The sequence below is a fragment of the Molothrus aeneus genome, chromosome 30, assembly GCF_037042795.1.
Source record: "Molothrus aeneus isolate 106 chromosome 30, BPBGC_Maene_1.0, whole genome shotgun sequence".
Taxonomy (NCBI): domain Eukaryota; kingdom Metazoa; phylum Chordata; class Aves; order Passeriformes; family Icteridae; genus Molothrus; species Molothrus aeneus.
The window spans coordinates 209,975-237,831 of NC_089675.1; the positions used below are offsets into that span (position 1 = coordinate 209,975).

At 67.6% G+C, this 27,857-nt stretch overlaps 3 protein-coding genes and 1 long non-coding RNA gene across 14 annotated transcripts; 3 read left to right on the forward strand and 1 right to left on the reverse strand.

The window, feature by feature from the left end:
• Positions 1 to 1,152: 1,152 nt before the first annotated feature.
• AMHR2 (anti-Mullerian hormone receptor type 2) lies at positions 1,153 to 5,778 on the forward strand. The gene is made up of 12 exons (XM_066567739.1): positions 1,153 to 1,165; positions 1,258 to 1,407; positions 2,054 to 2,218; positions 2,344 to 2,433; positions 2,830 to 2,942; positions 3,282 to 3,506; positions 3,858 to 3,972; positions 4,053 to 4,213; positions 4,487 to 4,634; positions 4,708 to 4,844; positions 5,104 to 5,259; positions 5,628 to 5,778. The coding sequence occupies exons 1-12, from the start codon at positions 1,153 to 1,155 to the stop codon at positions 5,700 to 5,702; spliced, it is 1,548 nt and encodes a 515-aa protein (XP_066423836.1). The 3' UTR covers positions 5,703 to 5,778.
• Positions 5,779 to 5,968: 190 nt separating this feature from the next.
• On the forward strand, positions 5,969 to 6,371 carry LOC136567795 (uncharacterized). The gene is made up of 2 exons (XR_010785150.1): positions 5,969 to 6,085; positions 6,165 to 6,371. It is a non-coding gene; the product is annotated as an uncharacterized lncRNA (long non-coding RNA).
• Positions 6,372 to 6,865: 494 nt separating this feature from the next.
• PCBP2 (poly(rC) binding protein 2) lies at positions 6,866 to 20,837 on the forward strand. 11 transcript variants are annotated; one of them, XM_066567545.1, is made up of 16 exons: positions 6,866 to 6,939; positions 9,059 to 9,176; positions 9,523 to 9,546; positions 9,665 to 9,697; positions 9,937 to 10,053; positions 11,231 to 11,362; positions 11,939 to 12,067; positions 12,470 to 12,544; positions 13,871 to 13,957; positions 14,132 to 14,197; positions 15,036 to 15,077; positions 16,052 to 16,124; positions 16,587 to 16,625; positions 17,516 to 17,568; positions 18,109 to 18,278; positions 20,284 to 20,837. In XM_066567545.1, exons 2-16 carry the CDS (start codon positions 9,108 to 9,110, stop codon positions 20,318 to 20,320), a joined length of 1,146 nt encoding a protein of 381 aa, XP_066423642.1. In that variant the 5' UTR covers positions 6,866 to 6,939; positions 9,059 to 9,107; the 3' UTR covers positions 20,321 to 20,837. The 11 variants fall into 11 exon arrangements, with proteins under 11 accessions (XP_066423642.1, XP_066423634.1, XP_066423643.1 ...); XM_066567537.1 differs by lacking the exon at positions 20,284 to 20,837 and adding an exon at positions 18,979 to 19,563; XM_066567546.1 differs by lacking the exon at positions 14,132 to 14,197.
• A 458-nt stretch (positions 20,838 to 21,295) lies between these two features.
• Positions 21,296 to 27,852, reverse strand: MAP3K12 (mitogen-activated protein kinase kinase kinase 12). Its single transcript, XM_066567603.1, has 13 exons — positions 27,521 to 27,852; positions 26,779 to 26,962; positions 25,969 to 26,160; positions 25,177 to 25,335; positions 24,775 to 24,933; positions 24,408 to 24,516; positions 24,165 to 24,274; positions 23,930 to 24,046; positions 23,486 to 23,623; positions 22,592 to 23,030; positions 22,316 to 22,386; positions 21,973 to 22,225; positions 21,296 to 21,472 (listed from the first exon to the last, which is right to left on the reverse strand). Exons 1-13 carry the CDS (start codon positions 27,846 to 27,848, stop codon positions 21,380 to 21,382), a joined length of 2,352 nt encoding a protein of 783 aa, XP_066423700.1. The 5' UTR covers positions 27,849 to 27,852; the 3' UTR covers positions 21,296 to 21,379.
• Positions 27,853 to 27,857: the final 5 nt, after the last annotated feature.

Sequence of the window (27,857 nt, forward strand, 5' to 3'; positions counted from 1 at the left end):
CATTTTGGGGGGATCAGAGCATTTTGGGGGGGGGTCCACACCACCAGCGCTGCTCCCAGTGCCGGGGGGGGGGTGGGGGTGCAGCTGGATCCTCCCCCCGCCCCCATTTTGGCTCTGTCGGCACCGGGGTCCCCACCCTGCTCCCGGCACCCCCAAACCCCCCCAGCGGCCCCCAAAGCCCCCCGGCCATTCCCGGGACACAAAACACAAACGTGCCTTGACAAGGGGGGGCCAGGCTGGGGACGAGCCCCCCCTGCTCCGCTCCCACGCCCCACAGAGGGTCCGGGGGGGCTCTGGGGGCTGCCCCCATGCCCCGGCTCCAATCCACTGTCACCCCTCCATTCCAGGGGGCCGGGGCCGGTTCTCTATGCAGCGGGGGGGTCCTGGGGGGTCCAGCCCCCCCAAACTGGCAATAATTCTCTCCCTGTTTGATCTCGTCCCGTCTCTGTTGTTTTAATTTAGGGAAGGGGAGGGGAGGGGGGGTTGGTTTTTACAAATCCGGTGGCTGATGTCATAAACCTCCCCCCCCAAAGGCGATTTTTTTGGGGGGGAGGGGGTGGTGGATGATTGGTTTTTTTTGGGTCCCAAAGTGCTATTTTTTTGTACAAAAAGACTTAGATGAAACTGTTAGTTTTGGGGGGCTCCTTTGTAAATGGGGAACGACGAGTTCTTTTTGTAATAAACACGAGTCGCTGGCGTTGTCTGGAAGTCTGAGGGGGGGTCCCTTGTGGGGCACGGCCGGTTTTTGGGGGGGTGGCAGGGGGGACAGGGGACACTGAGCCCCTTTTGGGGGTCACAGGCTGGTTTTGGGGGTGGCAGAGGGGACAGGGGACACTGAGCCCCTTTTGGGGGGTCACAGGCCGGTTTTGGGGGTGGCAGAGGGGACAGGGGACACTGAGCCCCTTTTGGGGGGTCACAGGCCGGTTTTGGGGGTGGCAGAGGGGACAGGGGACACTGAGCTCCGTTTGGGTGACGCAGGGCAGGGGGCCAGGCTTGGCTGCCCCCCTCCCCAGACACCCCGGCTCTCTCCTCCCTGATGCGGGGGCAGCACCTTCCTCCTCCTCCTCCTCCTCCTTCTCCTTTTCTTCCTCCTCCTCCTCCTCCTGCTGCTCCTGCTCCGCTCCTCTTCCCACCGGCCCCGCGGAGGCTCCCATGGGGCGCCCAGGTGGGTGCAGGGGGGCACAGCCGGGGCTGGGGGGGCCCTTCTGGGGAGGTTCAGCGTTCAGAGCCCCCCCTGGTGCGAGGTGTCCCCGGCAGGTCCCCAGAACCTGACCTGCGTGTCCTACAAGCACCCGAGCGTGCGGGGCGCGCTGGGCGACGCGGGCGGGGCGGCGGCCGGCGCCGTGCGCTGCCCCCCCGGGCAGTGCTGCGTGGGCATCTGGAACCGCAGCCACGCTCTGGTGCAGGGTGAGACCCCCGGGACCCCCGGCTCAGGGCAGGGGAAAGGGTGAGACCCCCGGGACCCCCGGCTCAGGGCAGGGGAAAGGGTGAGACCCCCGGGACCCCCGGCTCTGGGCAGGGGAAAGGGGGAGACCCCCGGGACCCCCGGCTCTGGGCAGGGGAAAGGGGGAGACCCCCGGGACCCCCGGCTCTGGGCAGGGGAAAGGGGGGCTGTGCTTTGAGCCTGCCCCAGGCGGGGTTGGAGGGGCAGAAGGGGATGGGGGAGGATGGAGGGGACTGGTCTTGCCCGGGGGGATTTTGGGGTAGGATGGAGAGCCTGGTTCTGCCCCAGGGGGATTTTGGGGGAGGATGGAGGGGTTGGTTCTGCCCCAGGGGGGGATTTGGAGGGATAGAAGGGGCTGGGGCAGGACTGAGGGCTTCAGTGCTGCCCTGGGGGGGTTTGGGGAGGCAAAAGGGGTCGGATCGGGGCCGGGGGGCAGGAGCAGAGGCTGATCCGGGCCAGGGGGGATTGGGGAGGTTCTGGTCCCTCCCCAGCGGCCGCCTTGGCCTTGGCCTTGAGCAGCGGCGGCGGCGGCGGCGCCGGGGAGGAGCCGCTGCGGGGGGGTCCCACCTGTCCCCTGCCCCCCCCGTGTGACCGCGCCGCTGTCCCCAGGCTGCTGGGGGGGGCGGGGGGACGCCTGTCCCTCGGCCACCTGCGCGCCCAGCCCCGCGGGCCACCCGGGCAGCTCCGTGCTGCTGTGCCTGTGCCACGGCCACCTCTGCAACGGCAACGCCACCGGCGCCGCGGCGGCCGCCGGGGGGCCCCGCCCGGGCCCAGGTACGGGGCCGGGGGGTTCTGGGGGCACTGGGGAAGCCATGGGATCCCCTAAAGTGTCCCCTACCACCACCCCGGACACCCGGGGGCTCAGCGGGGCTCCGTGTCACCTCAGTCTCTGTCCCCAGTACCCGGCCGGGGGGGGTCCGCGGGGACCCTGTGGCTGCTGGGCGCCAGCCCCCTCCTCCTCATCCTCCTCATCTGTCTGGGCGTCCTCGGTAGGGGCAGGGACACGGCGGGGACGGGGGGACCCCCGGGCACAGCCGGCCCCTACCCCATGTCCCCTGGGTGTCCCCAAAGGCCGCATCTCTGGTGTTCCCAGAGTGGGGGTCTGCCGGGGTGGAGGGGGGGGTCCCCAATGTTGTGTCACCCTGTCCCTGGGGCGGGGGTCCCTGGCGTCCTTGTGACCCCCTGGGGTGGGGTGTCCCAGGTGGGGTGTCCCGGGTGGGGTGTCCCAGGTGGGGTGTCCCCCGGGATGCCACATCCCCCATGTCCCCTGCCTGGCGAGGGGGGGCTGTTGGTCCCTGGTGTCCCCAGGTCCCGTGTCCCTGATTTGGGGGGGGTTCCTGTGGGGGGGTCCCCGGATCGGGGTGTCCCTGGTGTCCCCCATCCAGGACTGCGCCGGACGAGGGCCCGCACGGGGCAGCCACCGCGGGGGGGACGGAGAATCGGGGTCTCCCCCCCGGAGCCCCCCAGCCCGGACCTGCCTGCGCTGCACTTCCTGCAGGTGCGGGGCACCCCCGGGGCGGGGAACACCCACGCGGGGACCCTAACGGGGCGGGGGACACCCACGGGGCGAGGGACACCCCCCGGGAGACACCCACCATGGGGGGAGGGACACCCAACAGGGGCACCCAGGTGGGAGGGCAGAGAAGGGGGTGGCGCTGGGAGGGGGCACCCATATGGGGAGGGGACGTGGGGACACCCATGGCAGAGGGGGCATCAGTCCGGGGGGGGCACAACAGCTCTGAGGGACCCCCAAAGGTGGTCCCTGAGTGGGGGTGCCGGGGCTCGGGGACACCCGGTGCCAGCCGTGTCCCCTGTGCGTGTCCCCGCCGCGGGGCAGGTGCTGCAGTCCGGGCGCTTCTCGGCCGTGTGGCGGGGCACGCTGCGCCAGCGGCCCGTGGCCATCAAGGCGTTCGCGGCCGGGGCCGGCCGGAGGTTCGCGGCCGAACGCGCCGTGCACTCGCTGCCGCTGATGGAGCACGAGAACGTGGCCAGGCTGCTGCACACCCGGGAGGCCGCGCCCCGAGCCCGCGGGGGGCTCCTGGTGCTGCAGCTCTACCCGGCCGTGGGTCACCCCGGGGGCTGGGGGGGACCGGGACGGGGGTAGCGGGAGTTTGGGGGGCTCAGGGGATAACAGGGGTGGGTGTAACAGGAGCTTGGGGGTATGAGGGGTACAGGGAGGGGGGTAACAGGAGTCTGGGGGGTTCAAGGGGTACGGGAGTAATGGGGGCTCGGGGGGCTCGGTTGTGACGGGGATTTGGGGGGCTCGGGGTGTGCAAGGGATTGAGGGGCCTCAGGGGGGTGCGTGGGACAGTCAGGGAGCACAGGGATGGGGATGGGGGCCGGTGGGGGGAGATGTGTGGGAGATCCTGGGGGGTGCCCCACGTCCCCACTCGTGTCCCTCACGGGTCCCCAGGGCTCCCTGCGCCACTTCCTGGGGCAGCACGTGGGGACCTGGGCGGGCAGCGTGCGCCTGGCGCTGTCCCTGGCCCGCGGCCTGGCCTTCCTGCACCAGGAGCTGTGGCGTGACGGTGAGGACGGCACCCCCGGTGTCCCCTGTCCCCCTGCCCTGTCCCTGCCCTGTCCCTCCCGTGACCCTCGGTGTCCCCAGGGCTGTACAAGCCCAGCGTGGTGCACCGGGACCTGAGCAGCCAGAACGTGCTGGTGCGGGAGGACGGCACCTGCGCCATTGGCGACTTCGGGCTGGCGCTGGCGCTGCCACCGCGCGCCCAGGACAGCGCCAGCAGCCGGCACAGCGTGGCCATCCGCAAGGTGACAGGAGGACAGGGGGGACAGGGGTGGGATGGCATGGCATGGCATGGCATGGCCTGGCATGGCATGGCCTGGGAAGGTGACAGCCCTGGGTTGGGGATGGCACCCCAGATGTCGCTGGCAGTGTGGGCTGTGGCTGCCAGCTGAGCCTGTCCTTGGCATGGAGGCCCAGTGGCCCTGGTGGTCCTGGTAGCCCTGGTGGCTCTGGTGGCCCCGGTGGCCCCAGCAGCCCCGGTGGCCCCGAGCCCCCGCTCAGGGCCTGGTGTGGCGCAGGCGGGCACGCAGCGGTACCTGGCACCCGAGATCCTGGATGAGAGCCTGGACCTGCGGGCCTGGGGCCGGGCGCTGCGCCAGGCCGACGTCTACGCGCTGGGGCTGCTGCTCTGGGAGATCCTGTCCCGCTGCCAGGCCCTGAGCCCCGGTGAGCCCCGCGGGTCCCCCCGCGCTGCCCGCGGCCCCCCGGCCCCGCTGACCCCCGGCCGCCCCGCCCGCAGGAGCCCCGGTGCCGCCGTTCCGGCTGGCCTACGAGGCCGAGCTGGGCTCCAGCCCCAGCGGGGCTCAGCTGCGCCGCTTGGCCGCGGACGAGAGGCGGCGGCCGCTCATCCCCCCGGCCTGGCACCGCACCCCGCAGGTCAGAGCCCCGGGACCCCCGGGACCCCCCCGGGTGGGCGCGGGCAGGGGTGACCCGCAGGGGGCCGGGGGTCCGAGGGGGGGTCCCTGCCTGGGTACCCGGGGGCGTTTCGGGTACCCGGGGGTGTTTGGGGGGGTCGCTGCCCAGGGGTCCCCTCCGCGCTGGAGCGATGGTGCTGAGGGCACCGGGGGCTGTCCCCGTTCGGGTGACATCCCCGGGTGACATCCCCGGGTGACCCGGGTGGGTGGGGGTCCCACAGGCCGGGGGGGCTCTGCCGGAGCTGCTGGAGGATTGCTGGGACCCGGACCCCGAGGCGCGGCTCTCGGCCGAGCGGGCGCTGCAGCGGCTCCAGCGCTTGGCCGCGGGGCCCGCACCGGCCCCGGGGGACCCCGGCGCAGCGGCCGCCCCCGGCCAGGTGCGTGCGGGGAAACTGAGGCACGGGGCGGGCAGGGGGACATCGGGACCCGGGAGGGAGGGGGCAGGAGCAGGCCCCGCCCCCGGGGAGGAGCCCGCCATAAGCCCTGCCCCCGGTTAAGCCCCGCCCCCGCTTCCTGCCGGGAGGGGCCGCGGCCGGAGCGAAGGTGGGAGCGAAGTCCCAGGACCCCCCCGTGCACCCCAAACCCCAAATCCCCCCCGCACCCGAAACCGTCCGACTCCTCTGCAGCTCCCCCGCCGCCCGGCTCGATCCAGTCCCGGGGGGGCCCCCCAAACCCCCTGACTCAGTTTCCCCTGGGTGCCTGGGGGGGTTCGGGGGGTCCCCGCTCACCCACGGTGCCCCCCCAGGTCCTGGAGTCTCCCGCCATGTGGAACCCTGGTGCAGGTACAGGGGGACACCCCAAACTGGGGGGGCTGCCTTGACCCCCCCCGGGGTCAGACCCCCCCCTCAATCTCCGCCTTTTTTCCCCCCAGGACAGCCGCCCCCTCCCAACCCCGCGTACCCCCCGAACCCCACGTACCCCCCCCAGGTCCCACCCCCCAACCCCGTGTACCCCCCGCCCGCGGCGCCCCCCAACCCGCTGGGGGGGCCAGGGCAGCCCCCGTACCCCGCTGGCCCCCCCCCGTACCCCCCGGGGCCGCCTCTGGCCCCCTCGGGCCCCCCCTTGGGCCCCCCCCTGCCGCAGCCCCCCCACCCGGGGGTGCTCCCCCACCCGGGGGTGCTCCCCTCGCTCCCCCCCGGGCTGGACAAGAAGGCGGCGAAGAAGATGAAGAAGAGGATGAAGAAGGCTCACAAGAAGCACAAGGTGGGGGAGACCCGGGGGGGGACACAGGGGGTCACCCCCAGCCCCCCTCGGGGGCTCATGGCTCTGCTATCCCCCCCAGCGCTCTTCGTCCTCGTCCTCGTCCTCCTCCTCCAGCAGCTCCGACTGAGGCACCCGCAGGACCCCCCAGAATCACCTGGGACCACCAGGAACCACCTGGACTCTCTTGGGACCCCCCAGGACCCCCATCCTGTCCCCCGTCCCCTACTGCCGGGGGGGTCCCGGGTTGTCCCCCCTGTCCCCCAATAAAGCTCTGGGACACCCCAAAGTGCGTCAGCGTCTCCTTCGTGCCGAGGGGGCCTGGGCTTGAGGGGGACACAAACCGCGGGCTGCCCTGTGTCCCCCTGCCCCTATTGCCCCCCAGCCCTTCCTATTGCCCCCCACTTGCCCCATAGCTCCCATACACAATTCTAGCACATTTTTATTCGCTCCCCTTTACCCCTATTTCCCCCAGAGCTCCCCCAGTGCCCCCATTGCTGCCCCATTGCCCCCCAGGCCCCTCCAGTGCCCCCCAGTTCCCCCCCATTGCCCCAGTCCCCTCCCGGACCTCCCCGAAGCACGGGGGCGCTGTGCGGGGCGGCGGCCGCTCCGTCCCGCCCCGCGCGCGCCGTGCGTTTCCGGGTCGGGGCGGGTGTAAATCGGGCCGCGCCCGCCGCCCCCTCCCAGACCCGCGGCCGCCGCAGCCGGAGCAGCCGCGCCCGCGCCGCCGCCGCCGCCATCCCGCGCGCCCGCCCGCCGCGCTCCCTCCCCGCCTCCCCCCCCCTCCCTCCCGCCCTCCCTCCTCCCGCTCCGCCCGGAGCGCCCTTCGCCCAACGCCGTTACCGGCGCCGACACAGGTAGGCCCGACCCCCCGCCCCCCCCCCCCCCATCGCCCCCCCACCGCCGTCCCCCGGCCCTCCCCGCGGGCCCCCCGCGCCCCCCCGGCCGCCATCCGGGTCCGATCCCCCCCGGGCCGGGCCCTCAGCGCGGCCCCCCCGCCGCCCCCCCGCCGGCCGCGCCCTCACGGCGCCCGCGGCCTGCGCGGCCTGTGCGGCCTGTGCGGCCCGCGCGCCCCGCGCCGCCGGCCGGGGGCACAAACGGCCCCGGGGGGCTCGGGGGCCGCTGCTGCCGCCTCCCGCCGCCCCCCCCGCGGCTCCCCCCCCCGCCGGAACCGGGCAGGGGGGGTTCGGGGCGCCGCGTGCGTCACATGGCGCCGCCGCCCCCCGCCCGGGCCGGCTGCGGGGGGGCCCCGAGGGGCGTGGGGAGAATTTTTTTTTTCTTTCTTTCTACTCCGTTTTCTTGGAGTTTGATTTTTTGATTTTCTTTTCTTTTAGTTTTTTTTTTTTTCTTTTCCCGCCCGGGCCCGATTTTTCCGCCATCCCGCGCTGTTGTTTTCCCCCCGCCGGAGCGGGAAGGGGGCGCACGGACGGGCCTGCGCGGGGCCGCCGCCCCCCCAGGGGATCCGGGTCTTCCCCCTGGGCCTGCCCGGAGCCGAACAGTGTGGTGCCCGGTTCAGAGCGGGTTCGGAGCCCCGGGTCGGTGCCGCCCGGTCCGGGATGCAGAGGCCCATTTTTCCCCCCGCTCCCCGCGGCCCTCCCGCTCTCCCGGCGCTTGGCCGCTTCCCCCCGCCGGGCTCCGAGCCCCGTTCGGAGCCGCCGGCCCGGGATCCCCTTCACCCGCCTTGTGATCGGGCCCCATCCGGGGGCTCCATCGTAACTCGGGGTCGCTCCGGGACAGCCGCTCCGCTCCCCCCGGCCCGGCTTGGAGCCGGGACTCCCTGCCCGGTTCCCTCCCCCCCCCCATCCGCCCCGCAGGGCTGAGCTGGCTCCGGTGCCGCGTCCCCGCCTCAGGGACGGGCTCGTTTCAGAGCCGCGTCCCCGCCGCAGCAGCCGCGTCCCCGGCTTTGGGACGGAGGTGCCGGGGGCGGGGGGATCCGGCGCGGGGCCGAGCTCGGGGAAGTTTCCCTGCGGAAAGGCCTCGCCGAGAGCCCGGCCCGGGCCCGCGTCACCCCCGGCGGGGCCGCTCGGCCGCTTTTGTCCCCGGGACGGGCCCGGGCTGCCGGGGCGGGCGGGCTCGGGGCCCGTTTCGCCCTCGCCCCGCTGTCGGAGCTGCGATCCCGGACTCCGCTCCCCGAACCGGCGAATGCCGGGCCGGGCTCATGCAGGCCGCGGCAAAGCCCTTGGGTGCCAGCGAGGCAGCGCGGCCCCGGGCCTGCCTCGGCCGTGGTTAAACTTTGATGAGGCATAAGCGGCGGCCGAAATGGGAGTTTATTTACCGGATTCCTATGAAAAGCTCGGCTGGGGCCGGCCGGGCTGTTTTGCAACCGCTGCCGACTCAGGTGGTTTGAAACCTGATCGTGCGCTCATGTGGCCTTATCTGGGTCTGAGGGAATCGCCTCGGAACCTGCTCCGGGGGGCCCCGCGCGGGCTCGGGAACGCCGATGCCGTTTATTTTCTCCACAATCCCGGCTGTCCAGCGGGCCGAACCCCTGCGACTGGGGTGCCTGCTCCCATCGGGCAGCTGCAGGAAGATTTGGGCTGGGAAGAGTGTGGGGCTCGCAGGGAACAGCGGCTTCCCCGGATCTGTAGGGACCACGATTAGTCCTCAGTGTCCCCTCGGCATCCCTGGTTGTGTCCAGGAACCATTTGTGTCCCCAGTGCTACCGGGGGTCACCCTGAAGTATTCAGCTGTCCCTCAGGGAAACCCCTGCAAGGAGCAGGGCTGGGAGGAGGCAGGGGCTGAGCAGGACCCTCATGACCCCAAGAGTTGCTGGTTCCAGGTGGGATCGGGCCAGTTCAGCTCTGGAAATTCATAGGAGGAGGAGCCAAACCACCACGGATTGTCCCAACACTTCAAGGGGTGATTTGAGGGGCGCAGCAGCACAGGGAGGCTGGAATCCTGCCTGGACAGGCTGGGGGGGATTGGCAGAGCCCCTCAGGTCGCAGCCCCCCACTCACGCAGCCCCTCTCCCACCAGCCGAGGCCCGAGCGCTGCTGCAGCCTGAGCCGACCCCGCGCTGCCCACCATGGACACCGGAGTCATCGAAGGGGGTCTCAATGTCACGCTCACCATCCGGCTACTCATGCACGGCAAGGTTCGTGTCCCCATCCGCCTGCCTGGAGCCCTGGCCTGGCACGGGGTGGGCTGGGCGCTTCCGTGGGGTCTCCTGGAGCTGCTGTGGGGCTAGGAATGTGCTGCAGGTGCCTGGGCAGATCCTGGGGCGCACCCAGCAAAGGAAATAATTACTGGGGGGGGCAGAACGACTTAATGGGAGCGAAGGTGGGAACAAGATCAGCACAACTGGGTTAAACCCCGGTTATCTGAGGGGCAGAACTCAAGTGCTCAGGAGCTTGTTTTGACTGTGAAAAGAGCCGAGTTTAGGCTTGGGGCTCCAGGAGTTTTTAAAACGCTGACTAACGGTGCTTTTGTTTCCATCCCAGGAGGTGGGAAGCATCATTGGGAAGGTAAGTGAGGAACAAACTCCCCTAGCCCTGCCTTTCCCCTTCTCTCCGTCCCGCTCCCTCCCTCCCTGCCCACCCGCCGCGGCGCTGACGCCTCTCTCCCTTCTCTGTTCCCTCACAGAAAGGGGAGTCGGTGAAGAAGATGCGTGAGGAGGTGAGTGCCGGCAGCGGGGCAGGATGGCGGGCCTGGCGCGGGCTCCGCGGGCGGCGCGGCGGCGGCATGGCGCGGGGAATGCCGGGAGCTGTGGGCAGGCGCGGCAGGAAGCCGAGGAGGAGAAGATGGCTGCCCGAGCCGAGGGAGGGGAGGGGAGGAGGAGGAGGAGGGAGGGCTCTGTCCCCGGCGGGGGATCCGCAGGAATCCCGGGCACTGAGGTGGCGTTTGCCTCCCCGCAGAGCGGAGCTCGCATCAACATCTCGGAAGGGAACTGCCCCGAGCGGATCATCACCCTGGCGGGACCCACCAACGCCATCTTCAAAGCTTTTGCGATGATCATTGACAAACTGGAAGAGGTGTGTCCACGGCCCCCTGCAGTCATTGCCCCGTTTATCCCTTGTCTCTGGCAGAGCTGACCCCGGCGTGGCCCCGGGGGGCCCAGGGCCGCTGTTCTGCATGGGCAGCCGGCGTCTCCCTGCCTGGCCCCGATCTTTGTCCGGTGCCGTGCTGGGGCAAGGTCCAGGCAGTGCTGGAGCCAGGGCTCCGCAGGGACTTCCTGCCCACAGCGTGGAGCAGAGCGGGGCTTGGAATCCCCCTGGCTCTGCTGGTGCTGGTGCCACTTCCCCCAGCACACGCCAGGGCTCAGCTCTCTCCCCGGCCCTGCCAGGGAGGAAATGGGGCTGCAGGAGCTGCATCGTGTCCCTGGTCCTGTTAAATCAGTGACTTCCAGGGAGGATTTTGCTGCTACATAACCTGGATCTTGCAGGTGTTAGAGCCTGCTCTCAGGGCTTGATGTTGAGATTTCTGGATTGGAAGGGAGCAGGAGTTGGGAGTGCTCCTCACCTGGTGTGGGGCAGAGCTCTGTGGCCCTCACCTTGCTTGTGGTGGTACAAATTCTATTGCCCTTTAGATTTGGGACACTGCCCAGGGACAAACAAGCCTGTGCTGGCAGCTCTGTCCCCAAACTCCCCTGCCCTCGCTGCAGCGTAAAGGCTGCAGGGCTTGGAGCTGTTAGTGCCGAATGCAGGGAGCCAGAGTCCTCCACGGGCTGCACGGCTCTGCAGCGCTCCGGGCACCGGCCTTGGAGCTGAAGCTTTGCTTTAGTAGGTCAGTTGAGCCCTGGCCTTGTGCCTCCCCTCCCCCTGCCAGCACATGACCGCTGTAATCGGCGCCGGGATTGTTTTTCCCGGAGCTGCTGCCTTGATCCCTGGTGCAGAGGGAGGCTCCGTGCTGACCCTGGAGCCGTGGAGTCCCCGAGCCCCCTCCAGCACCAGTTCCTGCTTGGCTGAGGTGGCACCCAGCCTGGGCCAGTGCCTAAACCCATTTCCATTGAGGCAGCAGAGTTTGGCTGCTGCTTCCCCAAAATACATCTGTGTTTTTTCTGGGCTGCTGAGCGAGTCCTGGGAAAGCCCCGAGGTCACCTTGGCCTCGGCCGCCGGTGCCAGCGTCACCTCCCTGTCCCTGTGCCGGGCACGTCCCCAGCGTGTGCCGTCCCCGCAGGGCTGAGCCCTCAACACCTCCTCTTCCTCGCAGGACATCAGCAGCTCCATGACCAACAGCACAGCTGCCAGCCGGCCCCCGGTCACCCTCCGGCTCGTGGTGCCCGCCAGCCAGTGCGGGTCCCTCATTGGCAAAGGAGGCTGCAAGATCAAGGAGATCCGAGAGGTGCGTGCTGCCCAGCCCGTGGGGACCCACGGGGGTTCGGGTGTCCCCAGAGGCAAATCCCTGTGTTGTCCCTGCCCATGGGATGTGGCACCACTGGGAGTTTTTGGTGCTCCCTGTATTTTAGTGCTTGGCAGACTGAGACTCAGGCCAGACTCTTCTCTGCCTGGTGCTATCTCTCACAGACTGGGGTTCCTGCTCCCCCCTTCCCATGGCTCCTGATCGCCCTCTCCCCAGCCTTTTCTCAGATTTTGGAGAGGGAGATGGGCTCCAGGCCAGCGCTGCCCTTGGCCATGCCATTTAGCACTGGGTGCCATGCCATTTAGCACTGGGTGCTGTTAGATTAACTCTGCTGGCTTGGCTTGGGTTACAGGGACGGGCTGAGGCCAGGTCCCCCTCTGCTGCCTCAGGCTCCTGGTGACCGAATTGTATCCAGCTGGGATTAAAGGACTTTATTTTGGGGGCAGGAGGATCTGGGGGGGGCAGTTTTGGCTATGTATAACCAGGCACAGGGTTGGTCACGGAGGTCTCAGCCCTGCCCGGGGTCTGACGGGCTATTTTTAACCCTCGACTTGGCAGAGCACGGGGGCACAGGTCCAGGTGGCAGGGGACATGCTGCCCAACTCGACTGAGCGAGCCATCACCATCGCTGGGATCCCACAGTCCATCATCGAGTGCGTCAAACAGATCTGCGTCGTCATGCTTGAGGTAGGGCCCCTCCCCGGGCCTGTCCCTGGGAGTTGGTGCTGCAGGGGATCCTGCTGCCCTTGGAGGGGTGGAAGTGCTGGGGAGGGAGAAGAAAGGAGCCTCTGGGGGATAAAGGGATAGCTGGGGATTACAGCCTCATCCAGGTGAGGCTCGGAGCAGCTTAAAACCGGGGTCGAGCAGGGCCTCGAGAGCAGCTCATGGTGTCACCCACGGCCCTGCTGTGCTGCTGGGTGTCCTCCCTCGGCCCTGTGCCCAGGGTGGGGAGGAAGTCTTGCTGCCCTGGGTCAGCAGAGGGCCAGCTGGAGGTGCAGAGCAGAGCCCCGGGGGTGTGGGCAGTGGGGAGGGGGCTGCCAGTGCCAGCGGCGCGAGGTGCCTGACCTGTCCTCCCTGCCTGTCACGCAGTCTCCCCCGAAGGGTGTCACCATCCCGTACCGACCCAAGCCATCCAGCTCTCCCGTCATCTTTGCAGGCGGCCAGGTAAGGCCTCTCCTCTGCTCCTGGGGTGCGGGGTGGGCAGCGAGGGCGGGCAGGGGTCGTTCCGAGCTGCCAGCGCGCCCCGGCCGCTCCGCGTGCCCGTCACCCACGCTGTGCCCTCGGCCCCAAGGGCTCTGCTGGGCCTCGGCCCCCTGCCCCTGCTGCGGGAGGGCAGCAGGCAAAGAAAACGGCCGATTTGGGAGGAGAGGGTGCTGGAAAACACTCCTGAATTAACCGGCCAAAAAATCCGTTTGCCAGTGTGGTGGCGGCAGTGGGGGCTTGAACGGGGCCGAGCTGCCTAAGCCGGGCTCTGCCCCCCTGCCCCGGGCTGGCTCCAAGGACTCGCTGTGACCTCTGTGGGTGACTGGCCCGGAGGTTGGGGGTTCTCTGCTCTCTGCCAGTGGTTATCGGGGTGCAAAGGCTCAGCCTGTGCCACGGGTAGGGTTGGGGTGTGCAAAGGCTTCGTCTCTCAGGAGGGGAGGGTGTCAGATAGGAGTAGTGTCAGGTGACTGGGCTTTAGTTCCTCCTGCGCTGAGCTGGGCAGTGGCCCGAGCCCTGCCCCGAGCCACCTTACAGGGGACAGGTGTCCCTTGGATCCTGTCCCGCTGTAACGGGCCCGGGTGCGGGTCAGCTGCTCCCACCCTGCGCCCCTGGGGCTGCCCCAACGCTCGGAGAGACCATGGCGACAACGCATCCGCTGCCTTCCTGTGCCAGGGACGCCCCTCGGGGTGGGCAGGGCCTGGCTTGGTCAGTGGGGGCCTCAGTAGGCAGGGAAGGGGGTCAGGGAAGGGGTGTAGCTGCTGCCGGCCTCCCCGAGAGCCAGGCCTGACTCCGCTCTCCCAGCCCCGCCACGCTTGTTGTGGGGACGGAGCTGCCGCCGTCCCCTTCCTCCCCACCCCTGCCCCTCTCCCTGCCTCTTCCTCCCCACCTGAACCCGGTCAGCCCCCCCCCCCGCCTCCCCGACGGCTTCTCCCGCCGCTCTGCACCGGGGGCAGCCCCCGCGCCCCGGCCAGCGGCGGGGCGGGAGCCGGCCCCCTCCCCGTTAGAGCAGTGAGGAGCAGGCTTCCACAGCCACGCATCTCTTCCCTCCCCTTGCCCCTCTTCTCCCCTTCCTTCCTTCTTTCCGCCCCCGTCCCCGGCCCAGGCCCGCAGCGGCCCCCGGGCCCCGCTCCCGGTGGGCCTTGCGCTCTCTGTCTGCAGCTCAGAGTCGCGCGTAGAGCAGGGCGAGCCCTCGATCAGCACTGAGCTAATGTGGATGTTGAGTTTGGTGTTAGCGAAAGGTTTCGGATTGACAGCCCTGGAGACTGAAGTCCTCTAATTTATCCACAGGACAGGTACAGCAGCGGCAGTGCGAGCTACCCCCACACCGCCCCATCCATGTGCCTCAACTCTGACTTGGAGGGACCACCTCAGGAGGTGAGAGGGGAGTTCAGTCTCCACGGCCCGTTCAATCCTTGGCCTCTCTGAGACTGCCAACAAGGGTGGCATCCCTGTCCCCGTCCCCCAAAACCGACAACGGTGGCTTTTTGTGCTGTGGACTCCTGTCCACTGGGAACTGGACTCTGAGCCCACCAACCTCTCCTCACGCAGGCCACCCGGCAGCCACTGCATGGCAACGAACTTGGGCCAATTCCAGCCTGGGCTGCAGTTCTTCCGGTGACCTGGAAGTGAGGCTGTGTACCCCCCTCTCCCCCTCCTCTCCCACCCGCCCCCACCTGCCCGGCCCCCCCAGACCTCCCCAAACCTTAGCCAGCCAGGCCCCAGCCAGTGCCTCGCCCTTTCTGGGTAGCTTCAGGAGGAATCTGGAGTGTGTGGCTGTCCCCTGTAACCTCGGGGACACGGAGTTGTGGCAGGTCAGGCCCTCGCCTCGTTCCCCTCCGAGCACTGGGCCGTGTGAGCAGTGGTAGCCAGCGCCAGCACTGACCTGTAGCTTGCCCGGCGACGTTGTCCTAGGCGTGTGGAGTGACGAGAGGACTCGGAACGGGGCAAAACTTTTTTTTTGGGGGTGGGAGGGGAGGCGGGGGAGCTGCCGGGCCGGGGCAGAGAGGGGCCAGGAGCAGCAGCAGGGCCGGCGGGGGCGTTGGATCCTCCCTGCCTGCGCGGGCGCGCAGGGATAGCAGCATTGTCGGACTCACCACACCATAACATCTTCATCAAGATCCCAGCCGTTCTCTTGTTGGTTTTTTTTTTTTTTCCTTTTTTCTTTTTCTTTTTTTTTTCCTTATTTTTTGTCTGCCACCTTTTTTTTGGGGGGGGGACGGCACCGATTCTGCCCACCCCCTCCCCGTACCCGCCACGTCAGGCCAATTCGAGTAACCGCCAGCCTAGAAACTGCTTGTGACAGCATTTATCCGTCCCCGCCTCTCCTGCCCCACTTCCCTCGCCCCGGAGAACTCTCCACCTTGGCTCTCTGACTTCCTGGCTAGTTGAAATCTGTCTGTCCCTGGGTGGCTGTCCGATGGTTGTTAATAGGACTGTTTTCCTCCTTTTGTAGGCCTATACCATTCAAGGACAGTATGCCATTCCACAGCCAGATGTAAGTTTTTATTTACAACTTCTTGTCTTGAAATCCACCCTTTTCCTCCCCCACCTTCCAAAAAATTTTCTCCATGCTTTCTCCACTCGAGCTGGCTCAGCTTGGGGCTGAATACTCGATCTGATCTGAGCTCCCCAGAACCTCCCCCCCCCAAAAAAAACCACTCACCCCCCTCAGCTGGCCCTCCTGCAGCCAGCTCCATCTGGCCTCAGATCTCTCCTTGGATCCTCCCCCACCTCCTCTCTGACACTTCCCTCCTCCTTATATTTTTTTTCCGAACCCACCTCTCCCTGGCTTGGCATTTCACACCAGCTCTGGCTTTTCCTTTGCCCCCCCGCCCCCCCCCAATTTGGCACGAGAACGGCCCCCCCCAGCCAGCACGCGGTGGCCGTGTCCCCACGGTGGCTCTCCCGGGGCAGGGGACAGCTGGCCCGGCGAGCGGGCGCAGGTGGCAGTCGGGGAGGGGGGTTGGCCCCGGCCCAGCCCGGCGGGGCCGCCCGGGAGCGGAGGGCCCATCCCAGCGGCGGCCGGCGCTGTCGGACACCTCCATCCTCTGGCACCCATCCTCATCCCGTAGGGGCTGCTCTCTGCTCCTGGCACCTGTAGGGCAGCGAGGGGGGTCTGGCGCGGGGGACGGGGGCTCCGAGGAAGCCGGGCCGGCGCGGTGGAGCCGAGCGCGCTCCGTGCCCGCGCCCTGCGCTCCCCGCCGTGCCCCGGGCACCCGCTCCCTCCTCCCGCTCCTCTCTGCTTCTGTTCCTGCGCTGCTCCAGCCCTCGCTGCACCGGGGGGGTGGGCACAGCCCCCAGCCCGCCGTGGCCGGGCCGTGGCGGCGCGCGGGGGCCGGGGCGGGCGCGGGGCCGCGTCCGTGCGGGTGCGCGCGGCGAGTGCTGCCCCCGGCCCTGGGAAATGGCTAACGCCAGCCTCTCTCTCTCTCTCTTTCTCCCTCTCCCTGTCTTCCCTTGTCCCTCCTTTAGCTGACCAAGCTGCACCAGTTGGCAATGCAACAGTCACACTTTCCAATGTCTCATGGCAACACTGGATTCAGTGGTATGGAAACTCCTTCTCTCCTTGTGCGTTCGCGCGCGGCCGCGGCCCGGCCCCGCCCGGGGGCCGAGCTCACACAAACCTAACCCCAAACGCTGCCCGGGCCCGGCCAGGTAATAACCACTGCTCTTGGGACGTGTCTGGGGCCGCAGGGACAGGGCCTCCAGCTCTCCATCCGTCCGCCCACGCTGCTGCCCTCCCTCCCTGCCTGCCTGGTGCTCGCAGCTGCGCCAGCGCCCTGGGAGCCCCCGCCCGCAGCACCGCTCTCTCCCCTCCGGCTGCTCCAGGCCCACAGCAGGCAACTGCTGACTGTGCCAGATTCACTGCGGATTCGCTAAGATGGCTGGAAAACAACCAAGCCACCTAAAAAAAGAAAAAAGAAAGAAAAAAAAATCCAAATTACCCATTTGGAGCTCTAAACTAAACTTGAGACAGCCAAACTCATTGTGACTTGTATCTTAACAGGCGTTGACTCCAGCTCTGCAGAGGTGAAAGGCTATTGGGGTAATGATCCAAACACACCATCTGTAGTTACTCTGTTGTGTATTGATGCTGACCGGGGTCTCATTCTCCCTGATAGATGCTGCCCGGATGGGGGGGAAAGGGGTTGAGGGGAGCCCCAGAAGGGCTGGAGGTGCAGCCTGGCTCAGCTGCCTGGGCCCTGGAGCACAGCTGGATAGTGGAGAGCAGCAGGACTGGGTGGAGGCTCGGCTGTCCCAGCGAGCTGTGGGCCCCAAGCTTTGACCTCCTCCCCACCCCAAAAAAAACCACGCAGAGGGGAGCAGCCTCCGGCTGAGGAGGTGCTGGAGCTGTCAGGAGCTAGAGCTGCCCCAGGAGTCGGGGGACAGCACTGGGTGTCACCTGCTGTGTCCCCCTGCCACAGCCCCAGTGAGCGCTTGAGGCCACCACCACTGCTCCCTCTCGCAGGGAGCGGGCTGGGGAAGGGGGGAGAAATGGAAAAGTGTGTTCAAAACACCCCAGGCACATGAGCTCAGCCCCGTGTGGGGTGTGAGCAGCCTCCCAGCCAGTGCCTGCCTTAGCACAGCCTTGCAGGGCGGCAGGGAGGAGGAGGAGGAGGAGGAGGAGGAGGATGAGGGGAGCTCTGAAAGCCAGACCCAGAGTGGGAGTGGAGGGCGAGTGCCCGGCTGGAGCGCCCCGTGCCAGCCCCTGCTCTGGGACTGTCCCGCCTTGATGGAGGGGACGCAGGGGAGAGGCCTGGGGGTGACACAGGGAGGCAGGGCTGGGGAGCAGCGGGGCTGGAGGGCCCCCCCGCCTGCTGTGCCCGCCCCGCCGGCTCCGAGCCCTCCCAGCAGCCTGAACCTGGCAGCACTTGGGGTGCTGCACCCCCCGGCTGCCCCGCCCTCACCCGGGCCCCTCTCTCTGTCTCCGAGCAGGTTTGGATGCCTCTGCCCAAACCACCTCCCATGAACTCACCATTCCAAACGATGTGAGTATCCCGGGCCGTGGCTGCCCCTCGGCTCCCCAGGGTCTGCCCCTCTCACAAGGCCTCTGGGGTCTCTGGCCTTGCCTTTGAGGCTGTGGTGGGCTCGTGGCTGCGTCCCAAACCCCCTCCTCGGGCCACTCTGGCTGCCACTACGTCCCTTGTCCCCATTCCAGTGATCTTCAAGGCAATAAAGCCTTTTTTCAATCCCTTAACCCCCCCTTTTCCAACTAACACCCCACTCCCAGGTATCCCATAATCCTGGGGCTGTTAAAATTGGAGGAGGCCTTTAAGGCCACCAAGTCCAGCTGTCCCCCACCAACTGTGTCCCCAAGGACGTGTGCCCATGTCCCCAAGGGCCACATCCTCACCATTCATTTTGGACACCTCCAAAGATGGTGTCGTCCCCTCCCGCCCGGGACAGCCTGTGGGGCTGGGACAGCCTGTGGGGCTGGGACTTTCCCTGCAGGAATTTCCCCGGTGTCCCCCCTGGAGGTGGCAGGGCAGGGTGAGGCCGAGCTGACCCGGTTTCCTGTCCCTTCCCAGCTGATTGGCTGCATCATCGGGCGTCAGGGCGCCAAGATCAACGAGATCCGCCAGATGTCCGGGGCTCAGATCAAGATTGCCAACCCCGTGGAAGGCTCTACTGACAGGCAGGTGACCATAACTGGATCTGCAGCGAGCATCAGCCTGGCCCAGTATCTAATTAATGTCAGGTGAGTGCCAGGGCCTCGCCGTGCCCCCCTCCCTCCCTGCCCGTGCCCCGCATGAGGGGAAGGCCTGTCCCTGTCCCCCCTCCCTCCCTGTGCCCTCCCGTGCCTGCTGTCCCTTCCCCGCTGCCACCCAGGGATGCTGCCGGGCGCGGAAGGGGCTGGGGGGAGCCTGGCTCTGCTGTGCCACCCCGAGGGGTGCCAGGAGGGGCTGCCCGGTCCCGTCCCGCTGCCATCCCAGCGCTGCTGGTGCTGCTGGCAGCACCTGGCTCTGCTCCGGGGCTGTCCTGTCGGTGTCCCCTGTCCCTGTTCCCTGCCTGGAGCTGGCAGTGGCATCTCCCGGCTGCTTGGGTTCGGGCTCCCTGGGCTGTGTCCCTGCTCCCTCCGCAGCAGCTGCTGGAGCTTTTCTCTGGACTTTGGCTCCTTCCTGGCGCACGGGGATCCTCTGGGGGGTGTGGGGGTCCCGTGTGCAGCCGGGCCAGGCCTGGCAGCACGATCCCTTCCCTCCCTCCCTCCTTCCCTCCCTCCTCCTCCTCCCCAGCTCGGCTCCTGCGCCGTTTTTGCTGTTTGTCCTGTGCTTTTTTTTCGCATTTTGTGCTGTTCCTTCCCTCCCACCCACACCCGTGTTTTTTTTTTTTTTCTTTTTTATTTTTCTTTTTTTTCTTTTTTTTTTTGTTGTTGTTTTTCCTTTTCTCCTCTGTTACAGTTTAGAAAGCGCTAAACCCTCCTCCCAGGCAGCCTCCGTCACGATCCCTGACCACCTCAGCATCAACCTCTCTCAACCCTCCACCCCTTCTTCTTCTTCCTCCTCCACCACCACCCCCTCGCTCGCCACCGCGGGGGCCTCCGACGCGCCCTCCAGCCTCCCCAACCCTCTTCCGACTGCCCCTTGTGTCTCCAGTCTGCTTGGCATGAAACCTGTCCCTCTCCTGGCGCTAAATGTCGTGTCTGCGGCCAAAGGCGCCGCGGCGCCCGCCGTGCCCTGTGTCACTAACAAACTCAAAGCCGAGAAGCAAAGGTTTTCCCCGTACTGAGCCTGCTCCAGGGGGTGGCAGCACCAGGACCCCGGAGAGGAGACTTGCAACACCAGTTTTTTTTTTCCTTTTTTTTTATTCTTTTTTGGGTTTTTTTTTTTAAATTTTCCTTTGTACCGAGCTCGCGCTGCCGTGGCAGCAGCAGAGCTCTCCTTGCTGGCCGAGAGACTGTGTCCCCTTGTCCTGTGAGCGGTCACAACTCCTTCTCTGCCTGCCTCTAGTTGTTGCTTGTTGTTTTTTTTTTTTTTTTTTCCCATTTCTCCTCCTTTTCCTTTTTTTTTTTTTTTTTTTTTTTTTTTTTTTTTTTTTTTTTTTTTTTTTGAGTAGTTTGGGTGCAGCTGTGGGGTTTGGGGTGGGATAGGGGGCGGAGGGAGGGAAGGGACTCCGTGATTTTTTTGGGGGAGGGGGAACTGCATCCCCGGTGCCCTGGGGGCCTCACCTGTCCTCTCGTAACTGTCTGTACCTGTAATAAAGTTGCCACGGTGAGAATCTGCTCTGGTAGATCTGTGCCGCAGCGGGCCCGGCCCGGGGTCCCCTCTGCCTGCCTGGGGGGGTCCTCACCCCCACCCACAGCCCCAAGCTCAGCGAGGCCGAGCCCGGAGCCGCCATGGCCGGGCTGGGGGGGGCTGCCCCTGGGGGTCCCTGCTGGCCCAGGGCCCCCCTGCACCCCTGGGGTCCCTGCTGGAGGTGCCCCCCTTCCCTGCACCCCCCTCCTGTGCTGCCTCCTCCCTGCCCCGCCGGGGGCCGCGGATCTCCCCCTCCTCGAGCCCTCGGAGCAGAGCCCGCCCTGCTCAGCCCAGACCCCCAGCACCCCCAGACCCCTCCGGGGCGGGGGGGCTCCTCCCTTCCCCGGCTGCTTCTGCACCCCCAGCCCCTCCCGAGGGGGGTCCCCGTGGGGCCCCTCTGCCCCCCGAGGGCGTCCCTCCCACCCCGTCTCGGCGCTGGGGGGTCCCTCTGACGCCCTTTTCTCGTTGCAGGCTCTCCTCGGAGACCGGGGGCATGGGCAGCAGTTAGGGGGGCCCCGGACCCCCCCGCCTCGCCATCCATCTGCGGCCCCTTAGCACCGACCCAGGTTTTAAACTAGTTTGTACATTTTCGGTTCCTCCAGCCTCGCGCCACTCACCAGGTTCAGTTTGTTTCAATTTTTTTGTTTTTTCGTTTTTGTTCTGTTTTTCGGGGTTATATTTTTTTTTCCCCCCTTCTCAAATTAAAAGCATTTTAATTCCTTCGTTCAGCTCTTAAAATTGCTGAACCCCAAATCTTAGTTTTATAAAGCTTCTCTCTCTCCTCTCCCCACCCTCCAGCACCTTCTCCCCTCCTTTCCCCGTTTTTTCGGCTCATGAAGTTTCTGTTTTTGTCATGAAATGTAAGAGTGGAAGAAAAACGAAAAAAAAGCAAAAAAAAACAAAAAAAAAACATTTCAGTTTAGTTCTGTAACGTCAGGAAATTTTTCAAAAAAAAAAACTGAATAAAAAGATGGACTGGAGCTTTTCCTTGTGAATAGAACCTGCAGGATATTTTGGTTAATGGATCTGCCTGTCTCAGTCTTTATTTGAAACCCCTCTGGCTCTTCCCAGTGCTCCCAGTACGGTCCAGTTTGGTTCTGGAGAGGGATGAACCACCCCAGCTGGTGTTTGGGATCCTTCCAGAGGGTGGAGGACCAACCCAGTGCTCCCAGTATGGCCCAGTTGGGTCTTGGAGTCCCACTGGACTGGGATGAACCAGTCCTGGGGAGGGAACTTTGCCCCTCCAGATGAATTTTTGGGGGATCTTTGCCATTTCCCTCCAAACTGGTCTCCGATGGGAACTCGCTGTTGGTTCTGTTCCCTCTCTGCTCTTTCCCCCTAAATCCCCTGGCACCTCCAGGAGTGACCAGCCCCCTCCCCATTTTCCCAGTCTGAACTGGGGGCAGCTCCCTGTGCACAAACAGGGGGGGCTCCAGGACGCCCCCTGCCCCTTTCCCCCCGTTCCCCAAGGCAGCAGCCGCAGTAGAGAGCGATAGATATTTATATAAATATTTGGGGCTGTACAAGTGAGGAGGGAGTGCAGGGTGGGGCTGTGGGGGCGCGCAGGTCACAGGCCCGGGGGGGCTGTGGGCCGGGGGGGCCCCTCGCCGCTGCCTGAGTGATCCAGCTCTGCACTGTCACAGTCGGAGTCCTCGGAGACCTGGGGACACACGCGGGGCTGGGGCATCCCCGCCGCCCTGGGCCTGGGGACCGCCACCCCATGGGGGCCATTCCTGGGGGGGACAGGGACCCCCACCCCATGGGGGCCATTCCTGGGGGGGACAGGGACCCCCACCCCATGGGGGCCATTCCTGGGGGACAGGGACCCCCTTTGCCAACCCCCTCTGGGGGCTTGGGGACCCCCACCCCATGGGGGCCATTCCTGGGGGGGACAGGGACCCCCTTCCCTTTGCCAACCCCCTCTGGGGCTCACGGACCCCCCACCCCCTGGGGATCGTTCCTGGGGGACCCCTTCCCTTTGGCAACCCCATCTGGGGGGCTCAGGGGACACCTCCCCCCCCCCCCCCCCATCCCATGGGGACTGTCCCTGGGGGGGCCCTGCACACACCCTCCTCCCTTTGCCCCCTCTGGGGACCATTCCCAGGGGACCCCCACCCCATGGGGACCATTCCTGGGGGTGCCCCTGCGTGGGGGCCTCACCTTGGTGGGGCTGAGCCCCCCGTGCCGGCGGCCGGGCCCCTCGGGCGGGGCTGCGTCCAGCGGGATCTCGGAGCCCTGGGACAGCAGATCCTCGGAGCGGTCATCGGGACGCTCGTCCGTGTTGGTGCTGCCCACGTCGGGGGTGGCGCTGTGCGACGGCTCGCTCGTGTGGCCCTCGTCGCCGTCGCCGTCCGAGAAGTTCTCGGAGCTGAAGGTGGACAGCGACTGGCGCTTGCTCATCCCCGGGGGCCACCTGGGCGGGGGCGAGGGGGGCGCGGGGTGAGGGCGGGGGGCTCCGGCACCCGCAGCACTCCCGGTGTCCCCGGGCGGGGGCCGCACCCACCTCTGCCGCAGCGGCAGCTCCACCTCGCTGTCCACCTCGCCCTCCTCTTCCTCCGACGAGACCCCCCGTTTCTGGGGGCGCAGGGAGGGGGGCTTGGGGTCCTCCTGAGGCCCTCGGGAAGGACCCTCGCTCCTGGCCCGCCCCTCACCCCGCGAGGGCCCCGGCAGTGCTGACGCCCCCTCCTCGGGAGGAATCCATGCCCCCTCCCACTTCTGGGACGGCCCTGGGGTTCCCCCCGCGCCCCCCCAAAAGGGCCGCGGGGCTCTGGGGTCTCACCTGCCCGCGGGTGACGGCCGCCCGGTACAGCAGAGCCGCGGGCGTCAGGTGCTGCCCGGCGGCCCCTTTGCCCCCCCGGCCGGCGCCGCTCTCCCGTTCTGGCTCCCCGGGCGTGGGGGGCTGCGCCGGGGGGGACCCTTGGCTGCCCGTGGCCCCCTCGGGTCCCGCATCGGGTTCCGTGGCCGGGGGGGCACCCGCGGCCTCCAGGGTGCCCCCGAGGATGTCGGGGCTGGCGGCGGTGGCGGGGGGACCCCGGGGGGTCCCGGCCTCGGGTCCCGGCTCCCCGCAGCCGCCCCGGGGCCCCGCCTTGCGGTGCCGGCCCTTGGCGCGGCGGCTGCGCCCGGGGGACGGGGGGCCCTTGGGACACCCCGGCAGCGCCACCTGCGCCATGGCCGCGTCCAGCTTGGGCAGCAGCACCTCCGGCTTCAGGATGTCGGGGCTGGGCACAGGAGGGACACGGGCGCGGCTGTGGGAGGGGATCCCGGCACCGCGACCCCTGGGACATCCACAGCCCCGAAGAACCCCCCTCCCTCCCCGGGACACCGGGGTCTGCAGCCCCAGAACTCCCCAAAGGACCCTGACCCCCCCTCCGAGGTCCCCAAGCATCTGCACACCGGGGGCATTTCTACAAAGAGCCCAGACACCCCCAGTCCCCGAAACGACCCCAAATCCAGATCCCCCAGAGCATCTCCCCCCTCCCCAAAGAGCCCAGACACCCCCAGCCCAAAGAACGCCGTCCCCTCAGTCCCCTAAACGACCCCAGGCCCCCCCACCCTGCTGGACCCGCACGTCCGTGCCTCCCAACCCCAATCCCCGGCACCCCCATTTCCCCCCATTTCCCCCCGCCCCAAACGCCCCAAGGTGCCCCCCCGAGGGACCCCCGCCCCCGCTCACCGCTTGCCGTGGGGCGAGAGCTTCTGGGGGACGTTTCTCTTCTTGATGAGGGTCTCGACAGCGTTGCCGTGCAGGAGCCCCCGCGGCACCCGCGGCTTGAAGAGCCCGGGGTAGCGCTTCTCCAGCGCCTGCTCCCGCCTGCCACGGGCCACGCGTGGGCACCCGCGCCCCTGCCCGGGGCAAGCGGGGCCTGGGGAGCGGCCACGGCCGGGGGGGAGCGGCCGCGGGGTCAGGGAGCACCATGGGGGGGACAAAGGGCTGGCCACGGCCAGGGAGTGACCATGGGATGGGCACAGAGGGTGTGGGGGGCTCTTTGGGGGTGTTATTTGTGGAGGGTTAAGATTGGGGGTGTTCTTCGGGAGGGTTGTGTTTGGGGGTGTTATTTGGGGGTGTTATTTGTGGGGGTAGCTGTTCGGGGGTGCTGTTTGGGCGCTGCCCACCCACCTGAGCAGCTCCTTCTCCTTGAGCTCCAGCTGCAGCATGAGGGCGCTCAGCTCCATGTAGAGGTTGTTGGCTCGCTCCAGTTTCCGCTCGTAGTGCTCCCGGATGTCCAGCGCGTGCCTGGGGACACGCGTGGCGTCAGAACCGGCCGGGGGACAGGGACAGCGGCCCGCAGCCCTCCCTGTGCCCCGCCAGCCCCGGCCGCCCCCGCCCCGGTCCCTTCCCAGCGCGGCCCCACCGCAGCTCCTCGCGCCGGCGGTTGATCAGCTCCTCCTCCAGCCGGTGCAGACACGTCCCCTCCGACTTGATCTTCTCGAAGTGCAGCTTCACCTCCTCCCGCCACTCGGCCTGCGGCACAGGGACAGCGCCGCCGCTGCCACCGGGCTCCGGCCACCCCGCACATCCAGGGCTGCGGCGGTGCCGGGCACTGTAGGCACTGCCCGGCTGGAGGAAGGGGGTCCTGGGCTGCTGGGGTTGGTACCTGGGATTTGAAGTAGGTCTCCTGCGGGGTGGAGAGGACGTCGGCCGAGGCGATGTCGAGGTGCAGCAGGATCTGGCGGAAGGACGGCCGGTTCCGGGGTTTGCTGTTCCTGGGGGAAGGACACGGCACTCAGGGGGGCCGGGAGTCTCGGGGGGTTCTGGGGGAGGCTGACAGTGCCGGGGGGTCCTGAAGGTTTTGGGGACCAGGGGTAGAGAAGGGTGCACACGACACAGGGGGGGCACAGCTACAACCAGGGGTCCCCCCCTGCCCTGCCCTGCCCTGCCCTGCCCACGGGGGCAGGTCCGTCCTGCTGGCCCCGTGGCCCCATCTGTGTGGGGTCCCTCGGGGTGTCCCCGTGGGCACTCACCAGCACTGGCGCAGCAGCACCTTGAAGCCGTCGGGGCAGCTGGAGGGGACGGGCAGGTGGAGGCTGTTGCTGCCCACGCCCCAGATGATGGCCGACGAGTCCACGTCCTTGTAGGGGATCTCGCCCGTCAGCAGCTCCCACAGCACCACCCCGAAGGACCTGTGGGCACCCATGGGCCCCGTCACCCATGGCGACCTCCTGCTGTCCCCTCACCTCCTCCGCTCTGGTGTCCCCAGTGTCCCCCACTCCTGGGTCCCTGACGTCCCCTGGCCCCGCCACGTCACTCCCAGTATCCCCAGTGTCCCGATCTCCGTGGCATCCCCACAATGTCTCCTGTCCCCAGTGCCTGCCACTGCAGTGTCCCCAGTGTCCCCCGTGTCCCCGGTGTCCCCATGGCCTCACCAGATGTCCACCTTCTCGGAGACCGGCTCGTTGCGGATGACCTCGGGGGCCATCCAGGCCACGGTGCCGGCGAAGGACATCTTGGTGCTCTTGTCAATGAGCTCCTTGGAGGTGCCGAAGTCCGAGATCTTCACCACGTCGTCGTAGGTGATGAGCATGCTGGGGACACGCGCTCAGCGCCACGCCAGTGTCACGCCAATGACACGCCAACGACACGCCAATGACACGCCAATGGCACGGGCACTGCTGCACATGCAACTGCTGCGGGCACCAGCGGGTCACAGCAGGGATGGGCAGGGCAGGGGACAGGCAGCACGGAGAGGACAGGGGACAGCATGGACACAGACCAGAACGGGACGACGCCAACACGGACACAGCACCGGCGTGGGACACCAATAAGATGGGACAAGGCCACCATGGACATTGCCCTGCCTGGGACAGCACCACGGACACGGCCCCACCGTGGACATGCAATGCCATGAGCGTGGCCCTGTTGAGGGGACGCCACCACTGCGTGCACAGCTCGGCCACCACCATGAGCATGGCACTGCCACGGGCATGAAGCCACCAGGAGTGGCAATGCCAGTGTCACACAGCTCATGGACACACACCACCATGGGCACGGCAGCAGGAGGGACAGGGCACCACCAAGGACAGGGCACCAGCAGGGACAGGGCACCAGCAAGGACACGGCTCCGTCCCGTCCCAGCACCGCTGTGCCATGCACCCACCCCATGCACAGCCCCACGCCCGGGGGTCCCCGGGGTGCCCCGAGCCCCGTGCCCGGCTCACTTGGGCGATTTGAGGTCGCGGTGGATGATCTTGTGCAGGTGCAGGTAGTTCATGCCCCCGGCGATGCCCATGGACCAGTCGACCAGCAGGGAGGGGGTGACCTTGCGGCCGGCGCGCAGCACCTCGTAGAGCTGGCCCTGGGCGCAGAACTCCATGATGATGCAGTAACAGGGGGCCTGGGTGCACACGCCCCTGCGGGCACAGCGCCACCTCAGCGCCCGCCGGGGCCACCGCTCCACGGGGACAGCCCCGCACGGAGCCCCGGGCCCCGGTGTCCATGACCTTGGTGGCCGTGTCCATGCTGGGCACCGTGTCCATGCTGTGCCCGTTCCATGTCCGTGCCATGCCTGTGCCATGTGCATTCCATGTCCATGCTGTGTCCATTCCGTGTCCATTCCATGTCCATGCTGTGTCCATTCCGTGTCCATTCCATATCCATGCTCTGCCTGTCGTGTCCATGCTGTGTCCATTCCATGCCCATGCTGTGTCCATGCTGTGTCCATTCCGTGTCCATGCTGTGCCCATTCCATGCTGTGTCCATGCTGTGTCCATTCCATGCCCATGTCATGTCCATGCTGTGTCCATTCCATGCCCATGCCGTGTCCATGCTGTGTCCATGCTGTGTCCATTCCATGCCCATGCCGTGTCCATGCTGTGTCCATTCCATGCCCATTCCATGCCCATGCTGTGTCCATGCCCATGCCATTCCTGTGTTCTAGCATGCTCCATGCCCCATGCCCATGCCCCATTCCCGCAGTGTCCCCCTGCCCGTGCTGTCCCCGTGCCCCGGTGCCAGCAGCCCCCTCTCACTTGAAGGTGATGATGTTGGGGTGCTTGAGCTTGCGCAGGTGTTTGATGTCGGTCTCCTTGAGGTCCCGCACCTTCTTCACGGCCACCTCCTCGCCGTGGAAGCGGCCCAGGAACACGGCGCCCTGCGCCCCGCTGCCCACCCACTGCAGGTCCAGGATCTCCTCGAACGGCACCTCCCAGGGGTCTGCGGGACCGGGGGCATGGCACCCACAGCCCCCCGGGACCCCCACCATGGCACCCCCAGCATGGCACCCACAGCCCCCCGGGACCCCCACCATGGCACCCACAGCCCCCCGGGACCCCCACCATGGCACCCCCAGCATGGCACCCACAGCCCCCCGGGACCCCCACCATGGCACCCCCAGCATGGCACCCACAGCCCCCCGGGACCCCCACCATGGCACCCCCAGCCCCCCGGGACCCCCACCATGGCACCCACAGCCCGAGAGCACCCAGGGACCCCCGGAGCACCCCCAGCACCCCCATCCCCACGGTACCCCTGGTGTACCCCCAGCCCTGGCACCCCCCACCCACACCCCTCCTTTCCCCCCTCACCCCTGCTTCTGCTTTTGCCCTTCACCGCCTCTTTTCTCCCCACAGTCGCCCTTTGCCCCCTTGGCCCACCCTGCTCTGGGCCCTGCTTTGAAGCTCCTTTCCCCTTCCCTCCCCTTTGCCCCTTTCTGTCCCCCCTCACCCCCGTGCCCCGGAGCCCCCCGGTGCCCCCGGTGCCCCCGGCGCTCACCCTCGGGCGGGTGTTTGTGCTCGGCCGCGTAGGCTTTGCCGATCATGGTCCACACGGGCTTGAGGCACCCGAAGAGCCCCTCCAGGAAGCCGCCCCCGGCCTGGCAGCGCAGGTGGGCGGCATCGGCCGCCAGCGGCCCCGCGGCCTCGGGGCCGAGCTCGGGGGCCCGCGGGCCCCCCCGGCGGGGCCAGGCCTCGGGGGGGGCGCTGGGGGCGGGCAGGACATCGCGCAGCACGCACTGGGTGGGCGTCAGCTCCTGCTCGGGGGTCCCGTCCGACGGCAGCGCCAGCGACGGCGACGGAGTGCGGGTCTCGTGCAGGCAGGCCATGGGGCTGGG

Excerpts from the sequence above, each read along its gene's own strand:
- AMHR2 (XM_066567739.1), top strand. Across the intron at positions 4,635-4,707 it reads CTGCCAGGCCCTGAGCCCCG|GAGCCCCGGTGCCGCCGTTC; the intron begins GTGAGCCCCGCG and ends CCCCGCCCGCAG. Across the intron at positions 5,260-5,627 it reads CAGCGGCCGCCCCCGGCCAG|GTCCTGGAGTCTCCCGCCAT; the intron begins GTGCGTGCGGGG and ends GTGCCCCCCCAG.
- PCBP2 (XM_066567537.1), top strand. The coding sequence starts at position 9,108 with ATGGACACCGGAGTCATCGAAGGGGGTCTCAATGTCACGCTCACCATC. Across the intron at positions 14,198-15,035 it reads CCTGGGCTGCAGTTCTTCCG|GCCTATACCATTCAAGGACA; the intron begins GTGACCTGGAAG and ends CTCCTTTTGTAG. Across the intron at positions 16,125-16,586 it reads TGGCAACACTGGATTCAGTG|GCGTTGACTCCAGCTCTGCA; the intron begins GTATGGAAACTC and ends GTATCTTAACAG.
- MAP3K12 (XM_066567603.1), bottom strand. The coding sequence starts at position 27,848 with ATGGCCTGCCTGCACGAGACCCGCACTCCGTCGCCGTCGCTGGCGCTG. Across the intron at positions 24,275-24,407 it reads AGACCTACTTCAAATCCCAG|GCCGAGTGGCGGGAGGAGGT; the intron begins GTACCAACCCCA and ends CCTGTGCCGCAG. Across the intron at positions 22,226-22,315 it reads GAGCTGCCGCTGCGGCAGAG|GTGGCCCCCGGGGATGAGCA; the intron begins GTGGGTGCGGCC and ends GCCCCCGCCCAG.